Here is a 26,605-nt window from a genome sequence, read left to right on the forward strand (position 1 = left end):
CCAGTAAATGAGATGGCTTGGAAAAATCTGCATGAATCAGGTGGGATGAATTTTCATCCAGTTTTCCAGATGCTTCCGTATCATTTGTGTCTAAAATCAGAGCAGTAGCATTACTAAAACCAGCCCAACTGTGTTGGCGAGTCGGTGAATAGATTTTTTTAAAAAGCTGGAAAGGGGTAGAGGTGCTGGATGATGTACCTTGGTCAAACTGAGAAAAATAATTTGAAAGGCAAAAGGTAAACTCTTCTGATGGCTCAGTGAGTACTGAACTATACAAGCCAGGGAGGTCCCAGGTTCCATCCGCAGTCTGTACTGAGTTAGCTGACCTCAATCGCGATGGCAGTGATGGCAGCCTACGCTTGGACTAAGCCTCCTGAGTTAGAGAGAGAAAAATTGGTCAAGATCCTCACTTCTGATGGCTATCAAGCAATGCCTGCTGGAAGTGACCATGTGTGGATATTGGCTGAGGGCAAGATTGGAAAACTAAAATTATCATTAATAAAGGGAAAAAATGTTATTACTGAAAACTAAAGATTGGAGAAAAATGGAAACAAAACTTTTTTTTAAATGACAGGAAGTGACAACTGACTGAGTACGCACAATGAAATGATATGCTGTATGGTTGTGAGATGATGGTTAATGGGATAAGAACATAAGAACATAAGAAATAGGAGCAGGAGTAGGCCATTTGGCCCCTCAAGCTTGCTCCGCCATTCAATAAGATCATGGCTGATCTTCGACCTCAACTCCACTTTCCCGCCCAATCCCCATATCCCTTGATTCCCCTCGAGTCCATAAATCTATCTATCTCAGCCGTGAATATATTCAACGACTCAGCATCCACAGCCCTCTGGGGTTGAGAATTCCAAAGATTCACATCCCTCTATGTGAAGAAATTCCTCCTCATTTCAGTCTTAGAAGGCCGATCCCTTATCCTGAGACTATGCCCCTGAGTTCTAGACTCTCCAGTCATGGGAAACAACCTCTCAGCACCTACCCTGTCAAGCCCCCTGGATTGGTGTTAGAAATTCTTACTGATGAGTTGTTGTGCTAAAATTAACTCTTGAATGACGTGAGGAATCTTTGGGGATGCCAATCATTGTTTACTGTGATTGCGTATTGCAGTGGAGTCAGGTCAGGTAATGGAGCAAGAACAGTGTGGTCAGTCTGGTCATCAGTATGGTTGTCATTGTACTGAAGCTGGGCCTGGATGTAACTTGCAGTCGATACTTAACTGTAGCATGCGGTGGTAGTGGAACAGGAAACTACGAGACTGGTTATTGTCACTGATCGGGACTCAGTAGTGCATTAAATAAATAAAAGTGGAAAATGAGAGGAAAGAAATTTGAACTCAATAGAATACTACTGAACCATGCCATATATTAAACAAGGAAACAGAGAGAACGACAGTGATAGAGGCACGATGGAGAAAGCGAGAAAGAGAGAGGGGGAGGGAACAGATACAGAGGGATAATGTGAGAGGAATAGTGAGAGTGTAAGAAAGGCAGAAAGAGAGGAAAGGCAGAAAATAGGACCTAAATTAAAATTTAGTTAATAGAAGCTAAAATGAAAACTAGACTTCTCTAAACTAAAACAAGAGCTAAGATTTGACAGCCAAAACCAACAACTGTGAAATTATAATTAAGCATGGAAGTAAATCCACTCTGCTGACACACTGCCAAGGTGCACATATGAATAATGGCCACTTGGGTGAGGTGCAGCAGGACATCAAGCACTTATAGGATCATAACCCAACAAGCTGTCAACACCTTCAGGAGAGGAGAAACATTTGGGAGGATAAAAATTTCACTGGAATGGAAGGGAACATGGTGGCATGTGAATGGGAGAATCTGGTAGGTGAATTGAGAACACTGCTAAGTTGCTAAAATCTATGTTTCGTCTGAAGGGCTTCAGTGTGCCTGGGAGGAAGATGATATCCTGTTCCTGAAGTTTGCATTGAGTTTGACTGGAACTGTTTAGTAGGTAAAATATGGAATGGTTGGAGTGGGACTGGGAGGGGAAGATGAAGTGATGAGACACGAGGAAGTGAATGGAGATGTTGAGCAAAATGATCATCCAGCATTAAGGAGACCTCACCCTGAGGGCACTAGATTGGAAGAAGTAAATATAAATTGCTTATCACACGGAAAGAGTCTTTTGAGACAACGTGGGAAGAAATGAATGGACGGATGTTGGATCTGCTGCAGTTGCGTGGGAACATGGCTAAGGAAGAGCAGCTGGTGGTGGGGGTGATGGAATGGTGAATGAACGTTTGCAGAGGTAATGGTTCCTTCAGCAAGCAGAATGGGAAAGGGAAAGATGTGTTGGGATCATGTTGCAGATGACAAGAGATGATCTTATGAATGCAGAGGCTCAGTGAGAACAAGACAGTCATTGTTGAGAGAGCAGTGAAAATAATGGCACAGGAAATGCAGTGGACACAATCAAATGGGTTTCTTGATCACAGATGAAGGAGAATTTCAATAGGAAAAGAGGAATTTTTCATTCAGCATCTCTTCAAATGCTGATGGGACTGTTGTGTATATCCAACATTTTCTACTTTTATTTATCAACTTGTTGTTTATTTCCTCAATTTACAGAATCTCTAATTGAAGAGCAGTCCTGACTCGAACTCTTGTTGGAGTAGTTACGCATTTATCAGGCCTCTGCTGTACTTTAATAATTTATTTTCAATATTTTTTCTTGCATGTTTACCAGTAACTCTAAGGCAGCAACACACCCCATAGGCTGTATTTTATTCAGGCAAGTCCTATAGAACTTATATAATGCTAGGAGGCTGTGGATGTGGAACAAAGTAAACAGATAAGATGTTGTCACTTTTTGATGTGCTACAGCTGCTTACATCACTTCGACCACAGTCTGAGCCTTTTGATTTGATCAGTTTACTAAGCTGCACAAAGACCCTTCATTTTTTCTCGTTACTCCACCTCTTCCCTTTATTTCTCATATGCCATATGGCGTCCTTTCGTTAGACAAGACTAGACTGTTAGCTATTTTTGATGCACCTCAAGTGGTGACAAATTCCTAGTCCAAAGATTTATTTATTATTTGGCACATAGCCTCAATTTCTTTACCCATTTCTAATTTTTTACTCTCTTTAAAGTTTCCTTGGACTTTTGTACATTTCCCACCTAAGAGTGGAACAGGCAAACTCCCCACAAGCTTTTTCTGCTGTGGCTATTGAGTTGGAGACATGTGAAGGTAGCCCAGGGTGAGTTGTGCTCTCATTTTCTCTTGTTCCTTGAAGGAGAGATACCTTTACCTTCACTTGTCCTCCTCTGTTAGAATAGCCAGATAGAGTAACTCGCTTACATCCTGATAATCTGTGGCATACCATAACGGCTCGGTCTATTTTTGCAATGACCTCACAAAACTGCTCTGCTGGCCTTTGTGAGTTGGGTATGAGTACTTCAGATGTACATCCTGCCGGCTGCTAAATATCATTGTTCCCTCTAACAGCAAGATGATTTGCATTGATTTTGCCATTGGTGGTGAGCTGCTGTCAACGGCACTAGTTAAAACCAGCACTCTTGGTACTGCCTTCTGTGGCATAAATGCTACCTCACTTACATTGCCGGTTTGCAGTCAACTTCAGTAAAATGTGTAGTAACTGCACTAAAATAGAACTGCAAATGGAACAATGTACTTCACATATATTCTTTGCAGTGTAGTGGTAATTCTATAAGAATACACATTTATGATACATTAATACCTTCGATTTATATAGCGACGCTCACATACAAGAATGTGAGAGCACTTTACAAGGAGAGGGAAGAAGATGCCAAGCAGGAAATGGGAAACATTAAGGGGGTCAAAAAGATAGGTTTTTAAGAAGTTTTTGATGGAAAAGCAAGTTGGCTCGGGGAGAGATTTCCAAAAACCAAGGGTGTAATGGCTAAAAGATTACTTCCCATGGGGAAGTGGAAGAAGAGGGCAAGGAGCACTGAATCTGAAGTTGGAGGAGCTTGAATGTCCCGACAATATTGTAACAGCAAAATAACACATTCAAATCCACATCCACATGTGGCAAAGAAAAGAAAGAACTAATTTGCATTTAGGACATTCCAAAGCACTTTACAGCCAATTAGATCATTTTGAAGTGGAATCACTATTGTAATGTAGGGAAACGCAAAGCATGGTCCCACAAACAGCAATGAAATAAATAATAACCAGATCATCTGTTTAGGTGTTGGTTGAGGGATAAATGTTGGCCAGGACACCATGAGAACCCCCCCTTCTCTGAATAGTGCCCTGGAATCTTTTACCCCTATCTGAGAGGACAGAGTGGGGCCCCGGTTTAACATCTCATCCAAAAGATAGCACTTCTGATAGTGCAGCACTCCCTCAGTACTGCATTAAAATGCCAGCCTAGATTATGTGCTCAAGTTCCTGGAGTGAGGCTTGAACCCACAACCTTCTAACTCAGAGTGCTACCACTGAAGCAAGACTGACCCCTAATACCTATAACAAGTAATTATGTCTCAGTGAATGTTCTCCACATGAGCTGAATTTTTCCAGGTGTATGCTAATTAAGAATTAAACTGATGGTCTGTAAACCCAAAAAGTCCTATTTCTCTAAGACTAAAAGCTCTTTAGGAAGAATAGTAAAGAATTAATTATTTGTGATAAAGCTTTTCATTGCTTTTCTCTTTCTTTTTTACTGGAACATTTTCTTCTAATAATTGACTCCCCTCTTATGGTGTCAGCTATGGCTCAGTGGCAGCGCTCTTACCTCTGAGTCAGGAGGTTGTGGGTTCAAGTCCAAAATCTGGCCTGAGACTCCAGTGCTAGTACTGAGGGAGTGCTGCACTGTCAAAGGTGCTGTCTTTCAGATGAGATGTTAAACTGAGGCCCCATTTGCCCTCTCAGAGTGGATGTAAAAGAACCCATTCGCTATTTCAAGAAGAGCAGGGGAGTTCTTCTGGTTTCGTGGCCATTATTTATCCCTTAACCAACATCATAAACAGATCATCTGGTCATTTATCTCATTGCTGTTTGTGGGACCTCGCTGTGTGCAAATTGGCTGCCATATTTCCCACATTACAACAGTGACCACTTCAAAAGTACTTCATTAGCTGTAAAGTGCTTTGGGCTGTCCTGAGGTTGTGAAATGCAAGTTTGTTTGTTCTTTTATATTGTTTGAGGTTAATTTCAGCTCCTCAGCTAGTCAGAAATTGGCCTATATGAAAAATTATGAATAGAACTTTTGCATCTAGCAGCGTAAATCTTAAATAGATTCAGAGAACACCGCATTTTCACCTTAATGTGCAATTTTGGCTGTGGAAGTGGCAGTATAACTCAAAAGACTATCCGCATTCTAAAGCCAAGTGGTTTGAGACTTCACAACAGTTCAGATTGCACCCATGTGCCTTTTAACTGCACCCTTACGCATCCATTGCTGGAGCTTTTCCTTTAGCCAGTCTGATTATCCTCTAAAACAAGTTGATTGTTCATGTTCCTTTTCATTGTTTATTCGCTTTGAATCTGAGAGTTTATAGATTGTATTTTTCCACCTCAATTATATGGCACACAAGAGGCAGCTAGACGCATTTCCATTCAGAATAATGATGGCCACAAAATAGCCCCATTAGAATTTGCAGTGTAAGGCTTGTAAACTGTCTCTCACCAGGGAATGTGTAATATATATACGTTCGAAACCTGTAAACAGTTGAGAATGAAAGCTGTGCAGTGCCATAGCGCCTTTGTATAATACTTCAGCTCAGATCCAGTAATAACCTGTTATGTAGTCTATCTCCTGTATCACTGTGTAGTATCACTTTTATGTTCCTCGTTTTGCAGATAAAATTGCATAAAACCTGAGCACAAAACATCAAATACCTATTAAATTATCAGGCTATGTTTGTATAATATTTAATAATGGTTTTAAAGCACACATTGTGTATTGCGTAAAATAACCAATGCCTGGGAGGGAGATCTTTTCAATTGAAAAGATCTTTTATCCAGAGTAGATTTTAGGAATTGTTCGGATCGCGCGCATAGGGATTAGGGATTCTCTAGGGAGCCAGGGCTTTTGTCCAAGATAAGGTGCTTGGTCAACGGAGAAGGATTCTATGGCGTAAGCAGAGCCACTAAAGTTGTAGGTTTGAAATGAGGATGCAGGAGTCCGAAATGTTGGAAACACTCAGCAGGTCAGGCAGCATCTGTGGAGAGAGAAACATAGTTGACATTTCAGGTTGATGACTTTTCATCAGAACTGGAAGATGTTAGAGATTAAAAACTATTAATCAAGTACAGAGCCAGGGAAAGGGAGTGGGAAAGAACAAAGGGAGATGTCTGTGATAGGGTGGAGGGGCAGGAGTGATGAACATAGAAACATAGAAAAATAGAAAATAGGAGCAGGAGTAGGCCATTCGGCCCTTCGAGCCTGCTCTGCCATTCAATATGATCATGGCTGATCCTCTATCTCAATACCATACTCCCGCTCTCTTCCCATACTCCTTGATGCCTTTTGTGTCTAGAAATCTATCTAGCTCCTTCTTAAATATATTCAGTGACTTGGCCTCCACAGCCTTCTGTGGTAGAGAATTCCACAGGTTCACCACCCTCTGAGTGAAGAAATTTCTCCTCAGCTCAGTCCTAAATGTCCTACCCCATATCCTGAGACTGTAACTCCTCTTTCTGGAACCCCCAGCCAGGGGAAACATCCTCCCCGCATCCAGTCTGTCTAGCCCTGTCAGAATTTTATATGTTTCAATGAGATCCCCTCTCATTCTTCTAAACTCAAGTGAATACAGGCTGAGTCGACCCAATCTCTCCTCATACGACAGTCCTGCCATCCCAGGAATCAGTCTGGTGAACTTGCACTCCCTCAATGGCAAGTATATCCTTTCTTAGGTAAGGAGACCAAAACTGCACACAATATTCCAGGTGTGGTCTCACCAAGGCCCTGTATAACTGCAGTAAGACATCCTTGCTCCTGTACTCAAAACCTCTTGTAATGAAGGCCATAATACCATTTGCCTTCTTAACTGCTTGCTGCACCTGCATGTTTGCTTTCAGTGACTGGTGTACAAGGACACCCAGGTCCTTTTGTACATCAACATTTCCCAATCGATCACCATTTAAACAATACTCTGCCTTTCTGTTTTTCCTTCCGAAGTGGTTAAATGACAAAGGTGATGATGGTGCAAGGCAAAAGGGGGTGATTACCAAACAAGAATAGAAAAAAAATCGGTCCAGAGGAAGTATAGATGGTTACAGCAGAATAGAAGGAGAGGAGCATGGAAAACTGAGCAAAGAGAAGGCTCCCGTGGAAAGAAGAAAGACAAGTCGACCCCAGGGTTGCGGTCCACCCCGCCGGCCGTGTACTGGAGTCCGAAGTTGATTTGAAGTAAAATAGAGCAGTCCCATATCTGATCTCCAGCAGCTGCTGACTTACCACGTGTAATGGCGTAAAGACACGATACAATCTGACAACTCACTTAAATGTACTGCTTCATTCGTTTTGCAGATCTTTCGCTTGCATGTAGCTCTCACACCCACCAGGGACCTTGGCCTGTTCCTCGGCTTTTTTTTTAATGTACGGGATGATGTAGTCGGACTAGACTGGAGAATCCTATCCAGACCAAAAGCAAAACAAACTTTAACTTGTTAAATGAGCTGTTGCTGTAGAACAGTAACAAAGTCATGAATGAAGCTAGGAAAGGAATGAGCGCAGCGCTCAGCTTGGTGCAATGGTTCGGTTCGGCACGGAGCAGCATCGCTCGACGGTACCGGCAGGTGTCACACAAAACCGACAGCAACATTAACTGCAGCTTTCAGTTTCACTTCTTCTTGCCAGTTGTGCTTGTTTGAACGAATCGCACGGATAGAAAAGCGGGGCTGGGTTTGCAACTCAAAACAGGTCCATCTCGCTCATGCGACTCCGCCAGATGGGATCTGCTTTGTATATGTGTGGTAAATTTAAGAGTAACAATAAGTCGGGCCAAGTGAGTGAGAATAGTGGGCTCAGTGAGTGGAAGCGGGGTCATGTCTTCTCTTGGATATCGAGACTCCAGTTCCCTTACAGAGGTATTGCGAAGAGAGGCAGATTTCAGAACCTGGGACTGTACCGGTGGGATTAGACTAAATAAACGAAGCCAGGCTTTGCCAAACTGCTTTAGAAATCAAAATACAATCGACAACATGGGATTAAGTACCCGATGTCCTCAATTTCGTGCTCATTTATACAGACGAAAATGCTTACATTTTGTACAGTAACGTTTACATAGCGCGTTCTAACAAGCACGTAAACAATTTTATACATGGTGCGGACAGAATTGCTGAACTACACTAGTGAATATTGCGAAGTCATTATTCGGAGTCAATAACAAGCCGTCCATAGATTGTTGGCACCGCCTTTTCGGGTGCTGGATTTCTCACAATGTACTTCGGCCAAGAGTAGGATAATTCAAGCAGGGATGTCAACCAACCAGGAGTCGGTGGGAGTGAGATTCACGAGCACAAGGGACGTTGTTGTGTCCATTTAGACACGGGCGGGGTTCTTTTTCAGCCACTTACATCAAAAATAGGTCACATTTCCGATCCAATATGAGTGAGTGTTACTCATGGTGTCTGACAAGTCAGTACTGTAAAGCAGATAGCTCTCAAAACCGCCAGCAACTCTTCAATAAGCTTTTGGGAAAAACTAAGTATCTGTTTGCAACAGTACAATATTACAAATTAAACTATTTTATGCGCCTCAATGTAAGCACAAGAGCTCCGAACCGAGGAAGAGAGAAGCACCAATGAAACAGAACTCATTGAATTAATATTTCCTATAAAACGGTCCACGGTTCATCCACTTCCACACGATGTGTTAAAAGCTGGATCACTAATAGGTGCTAAGCTGTGCTCTGGTTCCTTAAGCAGGACATAGAGATTCTGAGTTCTAACTTTACGAGTTCCATTGCTTATGCTCTTCTTGGCAGATTTTTTGAAGGAGGGGTTGTAGGAGTCTGTTTTTTTTATTTTTAAGGTATTTTTAACCCGTGTTCACAACATGTTGTCCCAAATGCAGTTACTGGGGGCTTATTTCCACAACACGTAGGCTGACTAGTTTCGATATGCTGGCCGTAAACATCAGGCTGCAACTTTTAAGATGATCGTGGTACTCGGCGAACTTTTTTGATTGGAAATGCACAATTTCCTCGGGTTGTACCTTGTCGAAACCTACCTCGGTATCAGATGCGATGAGCCATATTGTGGCGAAAATGATCAACAGCTGTCCAGGCTTTAACTCCTTTCTACACCCTCCCCTAAATAAACATTGTCTAATGAAGATGATGTCACTTTCCTCGCAAATCCCTGGCTGTCAATTTATAAACGTTTAAATTCTGTTTCATGAGTTAAAACGTGAAATGCATATGAAACTCGCAATGCGAAAAACCTTTTTTTTTTGCACGTAGAAATGTGTCAGCAGTTTTATTTTTTTAAGCTTGTAAACTATTATCCTTCGGTGTTTTTGTTTGCAAAAACCAAAGTTCCCCTCTGAGTAAACGTTCTCACTAATGAATGCTGCATTGTACTAGGACGTACCCTGGTACTTTCAACACTGGGCTATGGGGAATTCATTTCATAAGAATAAAAATATGTGCTGAAATGAACATTTTGAGCACGATTCAAAATGTTAGCAGAATAATATTAAAGTGGTTTTAAAATTTAAACATTTTTCCCCACCCTTCAATACAGGTAACGAGCCAATACTATATGGGCTATTTCCCCCTATCTGGTCCAATGGTACAATCCTTTAGGTAGCTGTCACCGTGCTGAAGTGGGGCGCGACCTAACCTGATGGCACCCGAAGCTCCCGCCTTCCTCCCTCTCCTATTGGTCCCAAGCCCTGCCAATAGGGAAACGCCCGCGTTCGATTGGCTGCCGCCGCCCGTGAATCATAAGCAGCTGGCTCTTCCCTTGGCCCGGAGCGTTCTCCAAGCTTGGTTGAGCGGCGGCGGTAGTCCGCTGCTGCCGCTGCCGCCCATGCAGGAGGGCAACTCATCTGAGCTTTTGCAGTTAGGAGGGAGGGAGCCCCCGGTGTTTCAAGCGTGCGGGCTGGCACCGGAGAGGGGAAGCGCGCTGTAAAGTCGTGATTACAGCCGAAATAAGGATCATGCAGCCCGGCTTGTAAATGAATAGTCTTATCTTCCCATTGATTGAATGACGAGGCGAGCATCGCTTTGAAGATGTGGCGGCGGTTGTGAGGGACATCTGGGTCGGACTCGAGCCGGGGTGTGTGTGTGTGTGTGTGTGTGGGTGCGCAGGTGGGGTCTCGGTGCTACTGACGGTGTCTGGGTCTCTTTGTGTGTGTGTGTGTGTGAGTGTGTGTGTGTCTCCCTCCCTCCCTCCTTCCTTCCCACTGGCAGTGCAGAGGGAGATGGGCTCGCGGCGGCGGCTGCTACCACACTGAAAGGATGTGGCGCTTCCCCCTCAAGAAGATCCGCAAACAGTTCAAACTGCTCCTGCTTCTCGTCCTGCTCACCTTCGGCATCTGGTTCACATACCTGCACATCGCGGTGCTCAAGAGTGGTAGAGCGCTGAAGCTGCATCTAGCCTACGGACGCGGTGAGCTCCCTGTTTGTAAATGCATTGGCTAAATAAATAAACAAACAGCAATAATAACAAGCCTCACACTAGGCTACTGTACTGAAACCTTGAACTAATGCTGGCTCGTAGTAGAACTTCAACATGACAGCTGAAAGTGAGAAGTAAATGCGTTGGTGTTTATTTAGTTACTCTGAAATAAACCTATGGATTGGTTTGACATACTTCAGTCTAGCTAAAAGTTCTGGCAATATTTCTAATTATAACTGACTTAAATGTAATACTTTTCAGAAATATTACTCAAAGTTGAGCACATTTCTCGACTGAAATGTGAGCGAGCTTGTTTGAAGTTTCTCTTTTTTTTAACTTTGGAGGCCACTGATCTATTGGTTGAAGCACCTGATGATATTTGGACACTTGTTCAAATGCGCCTTTACATCACGATGTGCAAATTGTGTGTGTACGTTTTGGGAGGAGAGAGAACGATATTTGTTCTGTAATTTACCATCACCAATAGCAGTGTCACATCAACATTTTTTTTCCTCAATTGTCATTGATTTGACGTGTCCACAAAGATCGTGTCCAAACCGTGGCATTGACTGTTACTGGAGCCCGGCAGTGACATCAATACAACAGTAGTGCTAACGATTAATAACGTTTGGGACGCGACGAATTAATACTGAGAAATGTACCCGGGCTGCCTTCACAGTTTTTAAGGTCTTCAGAAAGAGGGGGGGAAATATCTGGTGATTAAATTAGAATAAACGGAACACTTTATAGACCTTATTTGTAGCCAAATCTTTATCTAAACTCTGGTCTGATGGAAAACTCGTGTACATTTGAATTTATGTATTGATGTCAGGCTCGAGAAATAGAAAAAAATATTTTATTAATCACAGGATAAAAAGGTTCCTGTGACTCTATCTGTGTCAGGGAAAAAGTTGTGCAAGTCTAAGAAGAATATTGTAATATCGATTCCTTTCTTCAAATCAGTGATCGTTCCAGTTTTTCTTTGTCGTGCTTCAACGTTTTAAAATAATCTCCAAGTCCCTCCCCATCCCTTGAAGATGGGGACTCATGTTGGGTATCATTCCATGCAGATGGGAACTCATGCTCTGTATCATTCCATGAAGATGGGGCTCATGCTGGGTATTATTCCATGCAGATGGGGCTCATGCTGGGTATCATTGAATGAAGATGGGGGCTCATGCTGGGTATCATTGAATGAAGATGGGGGCTCATGTTGGGTATCATTTAAATGAAGATGGGGGCTCAGGTTGGGTAGTATTCTATGCAGATGAGGGTTCATGTTGGGTGGTATTCTATGCAAATAGGGGCTCATGTTGGGTATCATTCTATGCAGATAGGGGCTCATGTTGGGTATCATTCCATGCAGATGGGGGCTCATGTTGGGTATCATTCCATGCAGATGGAGCTCATGTTGGGTGGTATTCTATGCAGATGGGGGCTCATGTTGGGTATTATTCTATGCAGATGGGGGCTCATGTTGGGTATTATTCTATGCAGATGGGGGCTCATGTTGGGTATCATTCCATGCAGATGGGGGCTCATGTTGGGTATCATTCCATGCAGATGGAGCTCATGTTGGGTGGTATTCTATGCAGATGGGGGCTCATGTTGGGTATTATTCTATGCAGATGGAGCTCATGTTGGGTGGTATTCTATGCAGATGGGGGCTCATGTTGGGTATTATTCTATGCAGATGGGGGCTCATGTTGGGTATTATTCTATGCAGATGGGGGCTCATGTTGGGTGGTATTCTATGCAGATGAGGGTTCATGTTGGGTATTATTCTATGCAGATGGGGGCTCATGTTGGGTGGTATTCTATGCGGATGGGGGCTCATGCTGGGTATCATTGAATGAAGATGGGGGCTCATGTTGGGTATCATTTAAATGAAGATGGGGGCTCAGGTTGGGTAGTATTCTATGCAGATGAGGGTTCATGTTGGGTGGTATTCTATGCAAATAGGGGCTCATGTTGGGTATCATTCTATGCAGATGGGGGCTCATGTTGGGTATCATTCCATGCAGATGGGGGCTCATGTTGGGTGGTATTCTATGCAGATGAGGGTTCATGTTGAGTATTATTCTATGCAGATGGGGGCTCATGTTGGGTGGTATTCTATGCGGATGGGGGCTTATGCTGGGTATCATTGAATGAAGATGGAGGCTCATGCTGGGTATCATTGAATGAAGATGGGGGCTCATGCTGGGTATCATTGAATGAAGATGGGGGCTCATGCTGGGTATCATTGAATGAAGATAGGGATTCATGCTGGGTATCATTGAATGAAGATGGGGGCTCATGCTGGGTATCATTGAATGAAGATGGGGGCTTATGCTGGGTATCATTGAATGAAGATGGGGACTCATGTTGGGTATCATTGAATGAAGATGGGGGCTCATGCTGGGTATCATTGAATGAAGATGGGGGATCATGCTGGGTATCATTGAATGAAGATGGGGGCTCATGCTGGGTATCATTGAATGAAGATGGGGGCTCATGCTTGTTATCATTGAATGAAGATGGGGGCTCATGCTTGGTATCATTGAATGAAGATGGGGGCTCATGTTGGGTATCATTGAATGAAGATGGGGGCTCATGCTTGGTATTATTCTATGCAGATGGGGGCTCATGCTGGGTACCATCCAGTGAAGATGATGGCTCGTGTTGGGTATCATTCAGTGAAGATGAGGACTCATGTTGGGTGTCATTGCATGAAGATCGGGGCCCACATTGGATATCATTCCTTGAATGTTGGGGCTTATGTTGGGTATCATTCCATGAAGATGGGGATTCGTGCTGGGTATAATTCTATGCAGATGGGGCTTATGTAGGGTATCATTCAATGAAGATGGGGGCTAATGTTGTGTATAATTCAATGCAGTTGGGAATTCATGTTGAGTATCATTCCATGTAAATGGGGGCTCATTGGCAAATCTCTGGTTGGTATCTTGGTGAAGTAGTTATTCTTCATGTGTGAAGCCCGACAATGTGGGGCACACTATTCCACTGTGGTGCCCTGGAGCGTGGCATCCCAGCCCAGCCTGCTCCTGTCCTCACTGGTTGTCCATTTACCTTTATTTACAGCAGGGGAGGGGGGTTGTCACTGCATAGCGATAAGGAGCTGGACCCTTTACTAGTTGCCCTCCCAGCTGGACACTGAGCGCACTATAGTACCCCTAGCACTGCTAAGGCTGAGCTAACACAATTCAAACCAGGGATACCACCTGAACCTTTCTGGTCTAAATGAGTCTGCTACTCCCAAATAAATTGAGCAGCCATTGACCATCAAATTTCCCTCAGAGTGCATTAAGAACTCTGTGTTGGCCTGGAAAGCTGCAGCTTCTGAAGCTCCAGCTAGTGGTAGAAATCTGCAGTTTCAGGTATGATTGTGTGTCACAGAATGGTGATGCTCAAGTAAGGAGTGTGTGACATACAGAACAACATTTAAGATATTGTAGATAGATATGAAATTTTGCAAATTGAAAATTTGTATATTTTATTTGATGAGATGCACTCTTTTTAAATCCTGCTTCACTTTTTAGCATTTGGTCACAATTTATGGCAAAGTTTCCCAAGCATAGTTGCATCTGCTTTTTAAATTCAATAAGAGAATAGTGGGGGTACTGGATATATATGAGTTATAAAACTGTAAATATTTGCGAGACTGGGTGGCCCCGTGAGTCAGAGCATTGCCCTTTAACTCTCATTTGTTGGAGATGGTCATTGCCTGGCACTTGTCTGGTGCAAATGTTACTTGCCACTTATCAGCCCAAGCCTGAATTTTATCCAGGTCTTGCTGCATGCGGGCACAGATTGCTTCATTATCTGAGGGGTTGTGAATGGAACCGAACACTGTGCAATCATCAGCGAGCATCCCCATTTCTGACCTTATGATGGAGGGAAGGTTATTGATGAAGCAGCTGAAGATGGTTGGGCCTGAGGAACTCCTGCAGCAATGTCCTGGGGCTGAGATGATTGGCCTCCAACAACCGCTATCATCTTCTTTTGTTCCAGGTATGACTGCAGCCACTGGAGAGTTTTCCCCCTGATTCCCATTGACTTCAATTTTACTAGGGCTCCTTGGTGCCACACTCGGTCAAATGCTGCCTTGATTTTAAGGGCAGTCACTCTCACCTCACCTCTGGAATTCAGCTCTTTTGTCCATGTTTGGACCAAGGCTGTAATGAGGTCTGGAGCCAAGTGGTCCTGGCATTACCCAAACTGAACATCGGTGAGCAGGTTATTGGTGAGTAAGTGCCGCTTGATAGCACTGTCGACGACACCTTCCATCACTTTGCTGATGATTGAGAGTAGACTGATGGGGCGGTAATTATCCGGATTGGATTTGTTCTGCTTTTTGTGGACAGGACATACCTGGGCAATTTTCCACATTGTCGGGTAGATGCCAGTGTTGTAGCTGTACTGGAACAGTTTGACTAGAGGCGTGGCTAGTTCTGGAGCACAAGTCATCAGTACTACAGCTGGGATGTTGTCAGGGCCCATAGCCTTTGTTGTATCCAGTGCACTCAGCCGTTTCTTGATATCACGTGGAGTGAATTGAATTGGCTGCAGACTGGCTTCTGTGATGGTGGGGATATCGGGAGGAGGCCGAGATGGGTCTTGGCAACCAGCCTGGTCTGTGTATAATTCAGTCCCCATTTTAAAGTTATATATTCTCTGTATTTTTATACTTTGATTTTTTATTACTACGATTTGATCTCCCGTGAACTGTAGTTTTCAGGTAAAGAGGGGTTAGAGCTGCTGAAACCCTCATCCATGCCATTGTAAACTCCAGACTTGACTATTTGAACGCTTTCCTGGCCAGCCTCCCATCTCCATAAACTTGAGCTCATCCAAAGCTCTGCTGCCCGTTTCCTAACTCGCACCAGTCCTGTTCACCCATCACCCCTGTGCTCGCTGACTTACATTGGCTGCCGGTCTGGAAACGCCTTGATTTTAAAATTATCATCCTTGTGTTCAAATCCCTCCGTGGCCTCGTCCTTCTGAGATCATAGCATCATAGTAAGTACAGCACAGGAGGAGACTACCGATTAGTCCCATTCCCCTGCTCTTTCCCCGTAGGCCTGTAAATTTTTTCCTTTCAAGTATTTATCCAATTCCCTTTTGAAAGTTATTATTGAATCTGCTTCCACCACCCTTTCAGGCAGTGAATTCCAGATCATTACTCGCTGCGTTTAAAAAAAAACTGTTTCCTCATGTCGCCTCTGGCTCTTTTGCTGATCACTTTAAATCTGTGTCCTCTGGTTGCTGACCCATCAGCCTCTGAAAGCAGTTTCTCCTTATTTACTCTGTCAAAACCGTTCATGATTTTGAACACCTCTATCAAATCACCCCTTAAATTTCTCTGTTCTAAGGAGAACAACCCCAACTTCTCCAGTCTCTCCGCATAACTGAAGTCCCTCATCCCTGGTACCATTCTAGTAAATCTCTTCTGCACCCTCTCTAAGGCCTTGACATCCTTCCTAAGGTGTGGTGCCCAGAATTGAACACAGTACTCCAGCTGAGGCCTAACCAGTGTTTTTTTTTAAAGGTTTTGTACTCTATGCCTCTATTAATAAATGCTTTATATGCTTTGTAACAGCCTTCTCAATTTGTCCTGCCCTTGTACATACACCCCCAGTTCTCACTATTCCTGCACCCCCTTTAAAATTGTACCATTTAGTTTATTTTGCCTCTCCTCATTCTTCCTAACAAAATGAATCACTTCACACTTCTCTGCGTTAAATTTTGTCTGCCCGTTTCACCAGTCTGTCTATGTCGTGCTGAAGTCTGTTACTATTCTCCACATTGTTTACTATATTTCTGAGTTTTGTGTTATCTGCAAACTTTGAAATTATACCATCTATGCCCAAGTTTAGGTCATTTATATTTTTATATGTATGTAAGTGTATATATATTTTCTTCGCCCCACCATTAGTGGCCATATCTTTGGCTGCCTAGGTTCGTAAGCTCTGGAATTCCCTCCCTAATCCTCTCTGCCTCTTTACCTCTCTCTCCTCCTTTTAAGTCGTTTCTTAAAACCTACCCCTTTGACCAAGCTTTTGGTCACCTGTCCTAATTTCTCTTTATGTCTGATAACGCTGCTGTGAAGCGCCTTGGGATGTTTTGCTACGTTAAAGGTGCGAGTTGTTGTTGGGGGGAGGAGGTCAGTAATTGCACTGGGCGTGCAGATATAATTTAGTCCCCATTTTAAAGTCATTTGTTTTTATATTTCCAGTATAAGTTCTTATATCCATATTTAAAGTAGAAACTGCCTATCTAAACTAGTCACACTGTAATTACTGCCTTCCGCCAGGCTATTCAACTTTGGGGGACATCACAATTAATCCCTAACTTGTTCTCACCCAATAACCAAACACAAGAGCTCAATGGATAGCAAGAGAGATGCCCTGGCCGATTTTTTTTTTCTTCTTCTCTAACCAAGTGGTGCTGAGGCTAATTGCAGTGCCCCAGTGGCCACACAGGCTGAGATCAGTTAAGTTAGCAAAGATTAGGGATCAAACCTGGGATTGTCCTGTGTAAGGCTTGGCTCCTCACTGAATAAACTTGCTGAGCCATCGGGACAATTTTTAATGTTCTGGAATGTTAACATTTCTGGAAGACCGCACCTTTTTGAAAAGATTCAAAAATTCTACTTTTCCGAAAAAAAATCTGTGGGACTTGCATTTCCACTGCCATCTTTGATAACCTCGAAGTTTATGGGCTCGGATCTCCATCTTTTAAGTTGGAACTTTATGATCCTATTTTAAGACGTTCAGCTATAAGTGGGAACACTGCCAATTGGACAGAGAAAATTTGTTTTAGCGCATATTTACCCCTTTAGTATTAAAGTTTGTATTTCACAGCAACAAGATAAAATAAAGCAAACCAAACCAGATCAATGATTTTTGTCTTTATGCCTAGCAGATTGTGAATGCTAAATAGACCTGTATATTCATCTATTTTACGCTACATGAACACATATGGTAATAGTATTGTACTTTGCCTGTGCTAAATGGATGTGACATTCGTATTATAGGAAGGAAAGTCTTATTTTGTAACATACCTAATAGAAATTGGGATTAGTTAACATATCCAATACACTCTCCATGTATCATAAAGCTCAACGGATCCATGCTATTTATGTTCTGGGAAAAGTTTGTTTTCCAATTAACATGAATTATTCAGCTTGTTAAAAGTGAGAGTAGTTTATGAACTTTTTTTCATCTGAGATTGACATAAGCCACATGGTTGCATTAGCCTCCTCCTGCTCTCGTGGACCCACCTGCACCCTCATCCCAACCCTGACCTCATATCGTTCTGTAGCTTCTCCATTACCCCTCCCCAGTCCTCACCAAGCTCTACTATGAGACCTCACTTCTTGCTCCCTCAATCCTCTCCACACTCAACTCCTGACTAATCATTCTTTTTATCCTGGTGCTCACTGATGCTGTTAATGAATCCCTTTACTCAGGAACCATTCACTTTCCATTTACAACTGCCATCAACAATCTCCTTCTCAAAAAATCCGTACTCAGCCCCTCTGTATTCTCCAAAATCTGTCCCATATCTAATCTCGCTTTTCTCTAAGGTCCTACCTGCCATTTTAGGTCTCCATTATAAACTCTACTACTTTACCACTGACTCCACCCCCTTCCCCACCCACCTTCTCAGGCTAACCAAGTCTTGCAAATCCTTGGCATTCTGTTTGACCCAGAACAGAACTTCAAAACCCACATCCTATCCATCATCAAGATTGCTTATTTCTATCTTTGTAACAGCACCCACCTCAGTCCAACTAATACCAAATCCCTTAGCCATGCTTATGTCACTTCTAGACTTGCTTTCTCCAACTTTCTCCTTGCTGGCCTCATATTCTTCACACTCCATAAACTCCAACTTGTTCAAATTTCAGCTGCCTATCCTGAACTTAATTCTGATCGCCCGAATCTTTTTCCTCGCTGACTTACGCTGACTTGGACTGACTCCCTGTGCTCCAGCACTATGAATTTAAAATCTTCATCTTTGTCTTCAGATGGCCTTGCCCCACCCTATCTGTGCAACTTTCTCCAATACTTATAGCCCCTCCCACAACCTTTGGTTCTCCGAGTCTGGCCTTTTCTGCCTCTCCCTCTTTTCTCCCACCTTTGGTGGCAAAGCCTTCAGTTGCCTTAATCTTACCCTCTGGAGCTCCCTCCAAACCTCCTCACATCTCTACTTCTGTCTCCACCTTTAAAAAGGTTCTCAACACCCATCTTTTGATGAAGCCTTTCATTAATTCTCCTAACTCTCCCACCATGGCTCAGTGTTCATTCCTTTACTCTTTCTATATATTTTTTCTCCCTCTTCTGTGAAGTATCTTGGTATGTTTCCTAAGTAAAAGGCAAGTTGTTTCCTTTGCTGTTAACTTGATGTTAAATGTATTGCTTCCATCCAGCCCTTTGCACACCTTTCCTGCAACTTCCTGTTCAAATCCCTTCATTATTGCTTCTGCCCCATCCTGCCCACAGCACTGAGACCACAGTGATGTAAGTTACCAGCAACGTCCTTTATAAATACAACCATGTAACTGTCTTCCTCCCTCGCCCTCCTTTGCATGGTGTTCAACACAGTGGATCATTCCTTTCTTCTCCCTCATCTCTCCAAAGGACTAGATTGCTTGGTTCCATTCCTACTTGTGCCAAGGTAGCCAGTACATCTCTGTAATGGCTTCTTCTCTTGTCTCTGCATGATAACCCCAGCAGTACCCAAGATTCCATCTTTGTTTTCCACATTTTCCTCATTTAAATGCTGCTCCTCAACAACATTATCTGTAGGCACGGAGTCAGCTTCTACATTAATACTAACAACACCCAGCTCTGCTTTTCCATTACCACCTCTGTGTTGTCAGATTGGATACCCAACATCAAATCGTGATGGAGCTGTAAATGTTTCCAATTGGACACTGGGAAGACTGAAGCCATCCTGTTTGGTACTCTTATGCCCCCAGCCTTGGCTGCTCACTCAGTCTGAACCAGATGGTGTGCAGCGTTGGTGTCCTGTTTGAACCTGAGCTTAGCTTCAAACTGCATGTCCTACTTGTCATCGAGGCCACCTACTTCCACCTGTGCAACATTGTCTGCCTCCCTTTATACTGCATCGCACTGCTGCTGAAACCCTTATCCACACTTTTGTTATGTGACTTCTCCAATAGCTTTCCAAGCTCCACTCTACACAAACTTCAATTCATCTAAAACGCTGTCAGCTTCATCCTGTCTTGCAATAAGTCCCGCTGTCCCATCAGTGAACTCCATGGGCTCCCTATCCTCCATTAATTTTTAATTTGATGCATTGTTCTGGTTTACAAATCCTTCAGTGCCCTCCCCACTATTACTCTACTTTGATCCCCCCCCCCCCCCCCCGCCCCCGACCCCTCCCAGGCTGGGCTGCGAACAAAAATGTGTGATATCCAATCTGCCATCCCTGTTGGCTCCCAACTCTTTTTCTAGAAATTGTGCAATGTAAGGTGAAGGGCCAGGGCGCATCACACAGGACGCCACCAAGGTTTAAAAAAAAGTAGGAGCGAAAATTAGATACATCAACAACTAGTGGTCAAGTGATGCCAGACTTGAGTTTTAAAAGCCTGCAGACTGTAGGAGGAAGGGAAGACTGAAGGAGGTATGGAGTTCCACACTCTGCTCTGGAAAAACGCAGTGACCGCACATCCCTGTGTTCAAATCCTTCCCTATCTCTGTAACCTCCTCCAGCCCTACTACCCTCCGAGATCTCTGCGCTCCTCCACTTCTGGCCTCTTGCGCATACCTGATTTTTATCGCTCTACCATTGGCGGTCGTGCCTTCAGCTGCCTAGGCCCTGAGCTCTGGAATTCCCTCACTAAACCTTTCCACCACTCTCTCCTCCTTTAAGTCGCTCCTTAAAACCTACCTCTTTGACCAATATTTTGGTCACTTGTACTAATATCTTCTTATGGGCTCGGTGTCAAATTTTGTCTGATAATGTGAAGCGCCTTAGGCACTAAAGGCACTATATAAATACAAGTTGTTGTTATTGGACAGTTAACTTCTTGATTTATTTTTGTGCTGGGTTTAGTGCCTTCTACAGCCACCTCTCTCCTGGAAGAAAAAATAGCTCAATTGTTGAGCTGTAAAGCAGTAAGCAAGTGTACGACTCAAGTCCTCTGTGTGCAAATAGGGTCATTATTAAATCTAAACTAGAATGTTAATGTAGGAATACAATGCTAGACAGGCAGTGTGCTGTATTAATTAAGAAACCTCATTGAGTCCGAGGGCTGCTTTGATGCTGAATTAGCTACAGCAGAAGTGACTAAAGCCTTAATTAAAATCCTTCTCCTTAGACTGGGTGGTGTTAGACAGCAGTAATAGAAATGAAGAACATTATAGTTTAAAAGCTATGGGGTTCATGCATGAGCATTTCTGCTGTTTAACATTGTGGGAGTATTTAATTATTTTAACTCTAGCAATTTGTTAGGTAATGTTGATGAGTACGGACGTGCAATTGGTTTTAGTGAGGCGGGAAGTTTCACCTTTGGGATGTCTGGGTTTGGTTCCTGCCTCAATCTGATGGGATGAAAGTCTCAGCAGGCCGTGAAGTTTCTATATTAAATAGTTTGGGCTGACTAAGCCCAGTTTCCCTCCTAGTCGCTGTGAGTTCACAGCATGAAAGTGCTCATAATTTTGCATTAATTGGCAGTCTCGGTACGATCATAAGGATTGCTGGAATGGGATATGGAAATATCACACGTGTAAAGGAGATTAATCTTCTAACGTTTGCATTTGTCAACATTACAACAGTGACTTCAAAAGTACTTCATTGGCTCTGAAGCACTTTGGGTTATCCCAAGGATGTGAGAGGCACCATATAAATCCAAGTTCGTTCTTTCTGTTAAGACACATTGCCGGGAGAGTTGAGGGTGCGTTAATCTGTACCTGAACCTGGAGTGGTACTGAGTGCCACAAGTAGAAAAGTGCTTCCTTCCCCAGCACTGGCATCCTTTATTAATAGGCACAATAAAGTAAGATCCACTATTAATTAACCTTTTATTCAAGCACCTTTGAATGGATTCAAATCACTGGGCTGAAAGATGTTTGCATACAGCCGGCAGAGTTTCGTCTGGTTTGCGAGCTTGAGTGTGCCTACTTTTGGGGGTTGTCTGTGTGGGTTGTCCTGGGCAGAAAGAGATGGTGCTAGACAGGGAAGTGGTGGCAAATGTACAAGTGGAGCTTCACAAAACCCCATGGGAAAATGGAGAGAAAGTGAGGAATGCACGGGCAGGATATCAGAGGTCGTGATAGTCCTATTCAATGCACAACACAGCCAAGAGGTGATGTGCCACTTGCCCACCATGCCTGTCCTGGTGAGGTCATTCAATTTCTTTCTAACACTGCAGCTACATCCTTTGCACATTGCTGCTGGTCTGTAACCTCCTCCAGCCCTACAACCCTCTGAGAACTCTGTATTCCTCTAACTCTGGCCTCTCGTGCATCCCCCACTTTCTTCGCCCCACCATTAGCAGTCATACCTTCAGCTGTTTAGGCCCCAAGCTCTGGAATTCCCTCTGTAAACCCCTCTGCCTCTAGACCTCTCTCTCCTTTAAGATGCTCCTTAAAACCTACCCCTTTGACCAAGCTTCTGATTACCTGTCGCAATATCTCCTTCTTTGGCTTGGCGTCAACTTTTGTCTGATTATGCTTTCTGTGTAGCAGCTTGGGACGTTTTATTACATTAAAGGCGCTATATAAATGCAAGTTGTTGTAATGGTTACAAAGAAAAATATAATTATTAAAAATCGAATTACTGCCTTCTTGCATTCAGTTGAATGACTGACTGAATAAAATGGCCAGCACTGCACGTGAAACCAGCTGAGTGGACCTTAAGACATTTAAATTTATTCAAATTAATTTTACTGGACAGCACTGATATTTTGGCCAATACAAAATTTACTTCAACTCATCAGCACCAGGGAAAATTACTTTGTCCGTAATCGTTTCCAGTAACTTGCGAATCAAGAATTTGTTCTAAATCCTACTTCAGATTAGGGAAATGAAAATTAAATGGTATTCATTTTACCCTCTGGCTGTCATTTCTAACCACCCTGGAGAGTAGTGTTGAAATTCTGTGTAAAATCATTATTGTTTTATAATGACCTGCTAGGTTCTGCTCTTTGGAAAGTCTTGTAACAGCTGAGTCCGTCAATCACGTAACCAGTTTGTAGAGGACTGTGCCTTTTTGGATCCGGATTGTGCTTGGATTGACATTTCTATAAACTAGACAAAAACAGCCAATTTGTAATTTTTTGTCTTGTAGCCTATTTACTTAGCAATTCAATTTAAACAAGGAAAATGATGGATAAAACCTTGTATTGATACACAAAAGGGATTAGATTTTCAAATCATGTTGCAGTCCCTGGGTTCAATTAGGCAATGGATTTGAGTGTGTTGTGCTGAGCATCAAAAACAGATAATTAGGGAATAGTTTATTGCTAGGTCAGAAAATATATACACACTTTAAGAAAATGGGAAATTAGTTCAATTCAATGCAACACAGAGAGTAGTATAGAGTCCAGTGTTCCTTAATTGTCAAGAAAGTTTTGTGTGAAGTTATAACATTGAAATAAATACTTCTAATTTTCACCCCTTTGTTTAGGGCACCACTCCCACATCAAAGGTTGACCTGCTATGGGTTTGGCATGCTTGGAGGTATGAGAGAGTGGTACTGGGTGACTCTCCTACTAGTTTGTTTTATGTTTTACTATGTTTCACTTGCTTACTACATAAATAGAAATAAGAGAGACTTGCATTTATATAACACCTTTCACGACCTCAGGACATCCCAAAGCGCTTTACAGCCAATGAAGTACTTTTGAGGTGTAGTCACTGTTGTAATCATAAAATTATACAGCACAGAAGGAGGCCATTCAGCCCATCATGCCTGTGCCGACTCTCTGAAAGTGCTACCAATTAGTCCCACTACCCTGATCTTTCCCCATAGCCCTGCAGATTTTTCTTTTTTACATAGAGATCCAATTTCCTTTTGAAAGTTACTATTGAATCTGCTTCCACCATGCTTTCAGGCAGTGCATTTCAGATCATTACAACTTGCTGAGTAAAAAAATTCTCCTCATCTACCCACTGGCTTTTTTGCCCATTTTAAAAAATCTGTGTCCTCTGGTTACTGACCCTCCTGCCAGTGGAAACAGTTTCTCTAAATCTACTCTATCAAAACAACTCATAATTTTGAACCTTCTATTAAATCTCCCCTTAATCCTCTCTGCTCTAAGGAGAACAATCCCAGCTTCACTAGTCTCTCCAGATAACTGAAACCCCTCATCCCTGGTATCATTGTGATAAATCTCCTCTGCACCCTCTCCAAGGCCTTGATGTCCTTTCTAAGGCATGGTAATGATCAGATAATGTTTTTTTAGTGATGTTGGTTGAGGGATAAATATTGGCCAGGACACTGGGGGGGAACTCTCCTGCTCGTCTTTGAAATAGTGCCATTTGATCTTTTACATCCACCTGAGATGGCAGAAGGGGCCTCGGTTTAACATCTCATCTGAAAGACGGCACCACCGACAATGTAGAGCTCCCTCAGTACTGCACTGAGGTGTCAGTCTAGATTTTGTGCTCAAGTCTGTGGAGTGGGACTTGAACCCACAATCTTCTGACTCAGGCGAGATGCTATCGCTGAGCCAGGGCTGGTGCCATGTTCTTTCTTTACTGTTTTCCGCCCTTGGTTGGAATGTGTTGGACTAGCTATGGTGAATGGTTGGGTAACACCAGTAATGAGCTTGTGTTACAGAGGTGCACTGCATAGTGATGTATATTATACTGTACTGTAACTGTTGCAATCAAGTACCTATGCAAGATATTGTTCAATTCCAAGTCTTAATGCTGCCTTTGCTCAGGAAAAACTAGGTGGTGGGGGGGGGTGTAGGGGGGTTCATTATACTTCTAGTACTGGTTTGAGAGCAAAACTGATTTAAAGTAGGCAGACTCCAGTTATACTGCTGGCTCTAAATCACCTGTTGGCCAGGGTAAACTGTGTGCTGGGCACGCTTCGTTCACCGGGTACCAAAACCCGGTTCAAGTTTAATTTGATCAAAGAGCTGACAGGACAGTTAAGGTTTGAAACTTCATTTTTCAGGTTCTCAGGTGGTCCCATTGAATGTGTGAATGCCATAGTGCACTAGTTGCAGTTATACTGCAGGTGGCACACGCCACCTTCCATTGGTGTCATGCCTCCTGCGCAATTACGTGTTGTGGCATGACTTCATGGCTGAACTATGCTACACGAGCACATGGTGCAACAGTGTGAAGCTGAAACCACTTCACGTTGATGCAAACTGTGTCGTTTAACTGGATTAGTCACCCTTATTTTGATAGATCAAACTTCCTTTTATGATTAATTTTCAATTATTGAAGTGACATTTGGTAACTGAACTTTAAATTCCAGACTCATATTTTTTTCCATTAAAATCTTTATTCATATGTAACCGTGATGGGGCCTCACTCTACGATAGAAAGATTGCATACATGTGAAATGCTTTTCTATTTCATAAGTTTTTTTTTAGTTTCATTTAATGTAATTTTTCGCTTGAAAATTATTTAATTTTCCTTAATTTCAAAAGAAAGTATTGATTCGACTCCGAGAACATTGTTTTGTGGGGTTCAAATAATTTCCATGCTTTATTTTGGAACTTTGTTGGAGATTGTCAGTTGGCCTGGCAGCTTTTGATGACATCATTGCTGTTAGATAATGTTGAAAAGGAGCTTGTGTGAATGGAGTTTGATGTTTCCAAATGGGCTGATCGATAAATCAGCCTTTCATTGATTTCCATGTTCAAAAGCTGACAACTCAATTGCCAGTTCCGTTGAGAGCGGCACTTAAAAGACACTGTGAAATAATGAGCACTGCATTGTACTTAATAATAAAAAATCCAGTGTGTATTTCAGTGCTGGGTCAACAAATGTAAGGAACAAGAAAGTTAGAATAACCAGAGAATAATGTTTCTGGAGCATGTCATTTTAAAATTGAATGGGTTCTTTTTGAAGACAGCTTTGAAAAAGCTTTTACCTAATGAGTCATGTTCGTATTGCTCCCTTTTATATGGTTGTATATATTTCACTCTGATTACATAATAGATGCACTAAGGGTAGACTTTACGAAAGTTTGAAATGTCCTTTTTGTTGTCTTTTGGGAAACTACAACTGAAATGTGTATAGTTCTGTCCTCGTGAGAAGACAAGAAGGCCTATTCCTTTAAAAGATCAATGCTCTTCCATAAACTCTACCCCATCTCCACTATAATCTCCTGCAGAAAGGTTGTGCAAAAATGTCTCTGTGCCCCTCAACAACACCTTGCATTTGTGCCGTGTCTTTAGTGTAAAACACATTCCAAGGCACTCCACAATAGAAATAGATCGGGACATGGATGCTAAGCAATGGGGGTTGAAATTGGGAATGTCTTGGCTGAAAATGTGAGTTTTGAGTAGGTTTTTAAAGCTGGAGAGAAGTAGAGGGACAGAGAGGGTTTTAAGAAGGAAGCCCCAGATAGCAGGGCTGAGTCAAGTGTAGGCTGTACCACCAAAGATGGAAAGAAGGGATGGAGTGATGTCCAATAGGCTAGAGTCGAAGGGTGCAGGAAGGAATGTAAGGGTGGAGGAGTTTGCAAAGATGGGCCATGGAGGGATTTGAAGATGAGGATTTCAAAGTTAATGGGGAACAGGGAGCCAATGCAAGTGAGCAAGGATTGGCGGTGATGGGCGAGCAGGTTTCAGTGTGGGACAGGATACGGGCTGCAGAGTTTTGAATAAGTTAGAGTTTATGGAAGGTGGAGGGTGGGAGACAGGCAAGGGGAGCATTGCAGTGATCAAGTCTTAGAGGTGACAAAAGATAAGGGTTTCAATAGCAGAGGGACTGAGGTAGGGGCAGAGGCACACAATGTTGTGGAGGTGGAAATAAATGGTCTTGGTGATGTGTAGAGGTAGAGTTTTGAA

The 26,605-nt window shown here is 42.9% G+C and overlaps 1 protein-coding gene across 2 annotated transcripts in view; it reads left to right on the top strand.

Annotated features, from left to right (window-relative positions):
- Positions 1-10,041: 10,041 nt before the first annotated feature.
- The window catches only part of b4galnt4a (beta-1,4-N-acetyl-galactosaminyl transferase 4a), a 659,811-nt gene continuing 643,247 nt past the window's right edge, over positions 10,042-26,605 (top strand). For both annotated transcript variants that reach the window (XM_067993694.1, XM_067993695.1), the window contains exon 1: positions 10,042-10,581. In XM_067993694.1, the coding sequence (XP_067849795.1) occupies positions 10,431-10,581 (151 nt within the window). In that variant the 5' untranslated portion in view covers positions 10,042-10,430. The remainder of the gene's footprint in view (positions 10,582-26,605) is intronic.

This window comes from Heptranchias perlo, chromosome 12 (genome assembly GCF_035084215.1).
Source record: "Heptranchias perlo isolate sHepPer1 chromosome 12, sHepPer1.hap1, whole genome shotgun sequence".
Classification (NCBI taxonomy): Eukaryota; Metazoa; Chordata; class Chondrichthyes; order Hexanchiformes; family Hexanchidae; genus Heptranchias; species Heptranchias perlo.